The sequence below is a fragment of the Frieseomelitta varia genome, unplaced genomic scaffold, assembly GCF_011392965.1.
Source record: "Frieseomelitta varia isolate USP_RPSP 00005682 unplaced genomic scaffold, Fvar_1.2 scaffold_157, whole genome shotgun sequence".
In the NCBI taxonomy this organism is placed as follows: domain Eukaryota; kingdom Metazoa; phylum Arthropoda; class Insecta; order Hymenoptera; family Apidae; genus Frieseomelitta; species Frieseomelitta varia.
The window spans coordinates 43998-49568 of NW_025109272.1; the positions used below are offsets into that span (position 1 = coordinate 43998).

The following is a 5571-nucleotide window of genomic DNA, read 5'->3' on the forward strand; positions in this document are numbered from 1 at the left end:
CAATAGTGTCAAATATAATAATAATACGTGCGTATTATTTCCGTGGTGTGCATCAAGTATGTAATTAAACATATGTATTTGTTACAGAATATTGCAATATGATTTGGACTTTGTGGCTTTTTATATTCGGATCTTTTGCTTGTAAATATATACACGCTCAACAACAAAGAATTCCACCAGGTGTATCACCCCAACATTATCAACAAGTAAATGTTCCTCTTAAAACAATCAAACATATGGTTGCTACATTAAAATTTCATTATAGGTTTCTGTCTATCATTTTGTTATTATTAGGAAATTGTAACAATAGTCATACATTGTATGGAAGTATTACTTTTAATTACTGTTTCATTCACAGATAGTTTATATTTCATTTGTTTCAGCCTGTTCAACAAGTACATCAGCAAATTCCACAACCACAGGTAGATTTACATAAAAATATCAGAGATCTAGTATCTCTTAGTTTTTAATCATCAATCATTAATAAATATAATTCACAACACAATGTATTATGTTATATTTGTATTATGTCATGCATGTTTGAAACAAATCCAAATTTTTTATAAAATAATTCTGTTATGATAATCAAAATTTATATGAAGTTCCAGCAAGTACCAGGACAAGTACCAATCCAGCAAATTCCAGTTCAACAAGTACCTGTACAGCAACATATGCCAACTCATCAAGTACCAATTCACCAACAAGGAGGACATGGACATGAACATTCACAACCAATACTTAATGCTGCCAATATAGTTCATGAAAAAGCGTATGTTATACAGAGATCTAAAATTATCAATATTATTCACTTAAAGTTTATAGTTATTAAAAAACTTTTTGCAGTCATATTGCAGAGCACATGGAAGTTCCAATAGATACTACTAAAATGACAGAGCAAGAATTACAGTTCCATTATTTTAAAATGCATGATGCAGACAATAATAACAAACTAGATGGTTCTGAGCTCATAAAATCTTTAATTCATTGGCATGGTATGTATTAATAAATTAATTATTAAATTTAATTATTAATTGGTATGAAGAATGTAACAAATTATTTGTATTTAGAACAAGAAAACAACAAAGAGATAGGTGGAACCAATCCTGGACAGAAATTATTTAGGGATGAGGAGTTGGTTACTTTAATAGATCCAATACTTTCTTTGGATGATATTAATAGTGATGGATATATTGATTATCCTGAATTCATACAAGCACAACAAAATGCAGCAGCTACCGGCAGACAGTAGTTGCACACAATACAATGTTCAATATTATTAAGTGGTACTTTTATTTCATTTGAACATAAGTACAGTTCCATTGATCATAATAATTTTTATTTATTAGTATTGCAATAATGGCACTACTTTGCGTATAATTAAAATTATTTTCATTTTGTTAATATTTTTTCAAATAAAAAACAAGATACGATTTTTTAAAATAAATATATACAGATTTTGACAAAAATGTAATAAAATGAAATAATTCTTTCGATATGCAATTGATAATATTGGAGAAAAGCGTTACGTATAATTTAAACAAATACTTGATTTTTTAAATAAAATATAATTATTTATTTAGGTGAAAATTATATTAAGAGTTCAGTTATCTATAAAATATAAAAAAATTTTAAAGACTATTCCTTTGATAAATAAACTTTTTTAAAGTTCTAGCTAACTTAATGTTTTAGTATTATTGAAAATAGTTACATAGGAGAAATGTTAATAAAAAGCATTTAAATGCTTCCATTATTTTGTTAATATTTTATACAAGTTGTTGGGTTTGGTTAAATCAATAGTAACATACTATTTAGAAAAAAAATTAAGTACAGAAAATGTTTTATATACAACACAATTGTAATGATGTAACAATTTTTATATATTTCCACTGTATCCAATAGTATAGATTAGTCTAATTGGAAATGTACGTGCTACATGTATTCTTTGTCTAGAAACGTATGTTCGTATGAAATAAGAATAATTCTTTTTTAGAAATACTTTGAAGAAATACTTTGATATTTAGCTTCTTCGTTAAGGTATAAAAACGACATAGTAACAATTTTTCTTGGAATAGTTAATTACTATAATCTTGAAAACAATGATTCTATTATCAAGAATCATATATACCTTTGTATTGTATGGTTGTAAAAGTGATATATAAATATAATTTTGTTATAAGCTGGTAGTTCTCTCTCTTCTTAAACAAGAATTGCATGAATTAGAATTATTGCGTTCGCTTGCAACGTTAAATCTATTAAAATCTTTTCAAAGTAAATTTTCGTATTGCGCTTTATCTTAGAACTCATTCTATTCAAAAATTTTTAATCTCTTTTTGTATTGTCAATATTTTTCAAAAACCAAATATTATTTTATAAGTTAGATGATCGAATACGAATTAGATATTCTACAATGATCTGATAAATATAAATTACTCGAACAAAAATTTATTTTACGAAACGCTTTAATACTCATCATGAAAACAAATAAATTTTACAGCACATTCGCAAATTCAGTACGATTGTTTTTACATAATATCTATCACACATAAAATGATAAAACAAATTTTATAGATACAAAGCAAATACGAATGTCTCAAAACATGTTCATTTTTCAATTAGTTTAAAAATAAAACAACTAAGACAAAATAGTTTTTATTACGTTGTCATTTACAATAGTATGAAAATATGACTAGATTCGTTTGACTAAAGAAATTTGTATACTTACTTAAAGATACATTCCATTTACTAAATAATCTGCATCATGAGCATACGGTCCGTGCCGTCTTCCGCGTCTTTGGACAACTCGCAATCGGCAAGCAATTAATGTAGCTGTAATAGCTGTTATTGTAAGTCCTAAAGCCAGCGATATGACAGCTCCTCTGGGCTTTAAAACTTCATTTTCATTTGCTTGTTTCAAATGCTCCGCAATTATGGTATTTCTTCCGTGCTCTCTGCTATGATGTTTTATAACTATCACACTTTTATGTTCTGAAATGAATATATTTAAATTAATTATAATAAAACTTTGAACTAAAAATAATATTCATTAATAGCATACCTTTTGTTTCCTTTGCTTGAACATGATTAAATTTCAGAGTTTCATTTTTTAGTACATTTTGCTCATTATTCTGACTAATTTCTTTTTCGTGTGTACGTTCGTCCCTTTGCTGACCGACTTTTCCAATTTCTTGACTTTTTAATGGAACATCTTTTTGTTCATGTGAAGTCTGAGAAAGTAATGCAATGCTAATATCACGATGAAATTGAAAATTATAGGAGATTACTTACATCACAAGGAGGTGTTGTTGTAATAACATTCTTTTCTGTTTCAATTATTTGTTTTTGTTGTACGTTCGATATTGGAGATGGAGATGGAGATGGATAAAATTGGTTGTTAGGCCATAGGCCTCTGTTCGATGATAGAAAATACGATGTATATGGATGTTTTACATCTAAATATGTACCACTGCATAATTTGAAATAATTTGAGATTAAATATAATTACTTAATATTTTAAATATACTCACTTGATATCTTTCTTAAAAATCACAATTTGATGTCTTACCCATCAGATTCTTTTTCCCCTATTACACTAGGTCCCTTATGATTAAAAATATGTAGCTGATCTTCTGAAAATAATGAAACAATTGAAATACTTTCATTTCATTCATGAAACAAACGTTTTTAACTATACTACTATACTACTCACGTTCAGAAGGATTTAAATTGCCCTGCTCGCGATAAGAATTATAAATGCCTTTATTTTGATCATACATGGGTTGATAATCCCATTGATACCCTGGAGCACCTTCCATTTGCCGAGCTGGATATAGGAGGTGAGGTGGAATCATTTGCTGAGCTAAACTAGGCAGTTTCCAAGAATTAATTTCTGGAATATGAGGATACAGTGGAGCATAGGATTTATGTCGATCAATCATCTGTTGATATGGTGATAGAGGTGGTTGAGCTCCTTGAATCACAGAAGGGAAAATTGTTGGTTTTTCTGTAGGACATGCATCTGCTGCTTCATCAGATCCATCAGCACATTGTGGTATACCATCACATACATTATATACTGCTATACAATCTCCTGATGAACGACATTCATACTGATTCCTAGTGCAAACTAAACATGTACATTATTATTCTTTTGCTTTATCAAATCATAAATCTAAACTTAAATTTGCACATACCTTGTTTAATAGGTGAAGAGGTTGTTAATGGTAATTTTGGTGCCAATGTTGCAATTAATTTCATAGGAGATTCTGTGAAAGAATATTCTACTGGTGCTGGGTCCACCAATTTTCTACACATAAAGAATATATCGTTTTATTATCCAAACAGTATGAATAGCAAAATAATAATTACATACCTAAGAGATTTCAATTCATGCTCTTGTTGAGAAATCCTACTTTCCTTCTCCAATTGTGAATTGCTATGTGTATTGTAGTTACTACGTACTGCACTACTATAATTAGCATGACTTGTGAATTTACATTTGAAGTCATGCAATGGGCCACATTGAAAAAGGTAACAACTTCCAGGCTTCTGTGTGATATTAATTTATTTTATCATTAGTGGAATATAAAAGATTTATTTGTTAAGACAAAATATAATCATTTTTAATAATTAGTCATTTATTTATTTCATATTAAATTATCTGTACCTTTTCTTCGAAAATAAACACGTCACAACTTTCTGTATCACAGCAAAATTTCAAACATTCTTCTCTAGAATTAACATCAAATTCCTTTAAATACTTAGCACCCATGTCTAGGGACTCCTGCGTTCGAATAATTTTATCTTCGTGAATCTTAAAAGCGTCGAGGCACATCTGATAATTGTTTCTGAGGCTAATGCGTTTTTCATTTTTCCTCATTGACGTTTCACCGTACACGTATAACAAGACCGTAAAAAAATGGAAAAGCACTTGCAAATTTTTGTAAAACATCATCCTCTTGCCATTTACAAGAAAAACGCGCATGCCTGTCCACCTTTCGAATTTGATCAATAACTTTATATGTTATCTGATTAAATTAGTCAACTGTCCGAGGATGACGGTAAAATTAAATATGTAACAAAAATATTAAAAAAATTTCTAATAAAAATTAAAAGTTCAAGCGAAATAATGTAAACTATATTAATATTTTTTAAACGAAATTTGGAATTATGCTTCAAACTGTGTGTAACAATTATATTCAATTCTACAATAAATAGCTGGAATGTTCATAAAATAAATGAATTCAATAAGTTAAATATAAAGATATGTAAATTTTGCTGAATTTACTTATTCGTATTTATATTATATTTATTATTTATTTATATATTTATATTTGACAACAATTATGCAACTAATAACGCAGTGAAAATAAATATTCCTGCTGTGCATATTTAATGTACGCATTTTTGAATAATTTTCAAGTGTTAATTGTATAGTGTAAACTTATAAATATTTCATTATAATTTCTATAACTATACTATAGTTGCGTCAGTGAAAAAACAGGGATATATAGGAGTAAAAAGAAGTTAAAGAAGTTATATATATATGTATGATTAAAAGACAGACACAGTACA

The 5571-nt window shown here is 28.0% G+C and overlaps 2 protein-coding genes across 4 annotated transcripts; one reads left to right on the plus strand and one right to left on the minus strand.

Annotated features, from left to right (window-relative positions):
- Positions 1–8: 8 nt before the first annotated feature.
- On the plus strand, positions 9–2176 carry LOC122536702 (multiple coagulation factor deficiency protein 2 homolog). The gene is made up of 6 exons (XM_043669281.1): positions 9–27; positions 88–206; positions 384–422; positions 603–769; positions 844–992; positions 1068–2176. The coding sequence occupies exons 2-6, from the start codon at positions 99–101 to the stop codon at positions 1247–1249; spliced, it is 645 nt and encodes a 214-aa protein (XP_043525216.1). The 5' UTR covers positions 9–27; positions 88–98; the 3' UTR covers positions 1250–2176.
- Positions 2002–5009, minus strand: LOC122536687. Of its 3 annotated transcripts, none has more exons than XM_043669245.1 (9): positions 4664–5009; positions 4370–4545; positions 4191–4303; positions 3707–4123; positions 3563–3626; positions 3286–3463; positions 3056–3224; positions 2723–2985; positions 2002–2195 (listed from the first exon to the last, which is right to left on the minus strand). In XM_043669245.1, the coding sequence occupies exons 1-8, from the start codon at positions 4979–4981 to the stop codon at positions 2723–2725; spliced, it is 1698 nt and encodes a 565-aa protein (XP_043525180.1). In that variant the 5' UTR covers positions 4982–5009; the 3' UTR covers positions 2002–2195. The 3 variants fall into 3 exon arrangements, with proteins under 3 accessions (XP_043525180.1, XP_043525170.1, XP_043525191.1); XM_043669235.1 differs by having other exon boundaries at positions 2002–2249; XM_043669256.1 differs by having other exon boundaries at positions 2002–2985; positions 3563–3623.
- Positions 5010–5571: the final 562 nt, after the last annotated feature.

What these genes read in the sequence shown, in the direction of transcription:
- LOC122536702 (XM_043669281.1), top strand. Translation starts at nt 99, where the DNA reads ATGATTTGGACTTTGTGGCTTTTTATATTCGGATCTTTTGCTTGTAAA. An exon ending in CACCCCAACATTATCAACAA is followed by an intron (nt 207 to 383) that starts GTAAATGTTCCT and finishes CATTTGTTTCAG; the next exon opens with CCTGTTCAACAAGTACATCA. An exon ending in AGCAAATTCCACAACCACAG is followed by an intron (nt 423 to 602) that starts GTAGATTTACAT and finishes ATTTATATGAAG; the next exon opens with TTCCAGCAAGTACCAGGACA.
- LOC122536687 (XM_043669245.1), bottom strand. Translation starts at nt 4,981, where the DNA reads ATGCGCGTTTTTCTTGTAAATGGCAAGAGGATGATGTTTTACAAAAAT. An exon ending in CATGAATTGAAATCTCTTAG is followed by an intron (nt 4,304 to 4,369) that starts GTATGTAATTAT and finishes CTTTATGTGTAG; the next exon opens with AAAATTGGTGGACCCAGCAC. An exon ending in GGGGAAAAAGAATCTGATGG is followed by an intron (nt 3,464 to 3,562) that starts GTAAGACATCAA and finishes CAAATTATGCAG; the next exon opens with TGGTACATATTTAGATGTAA.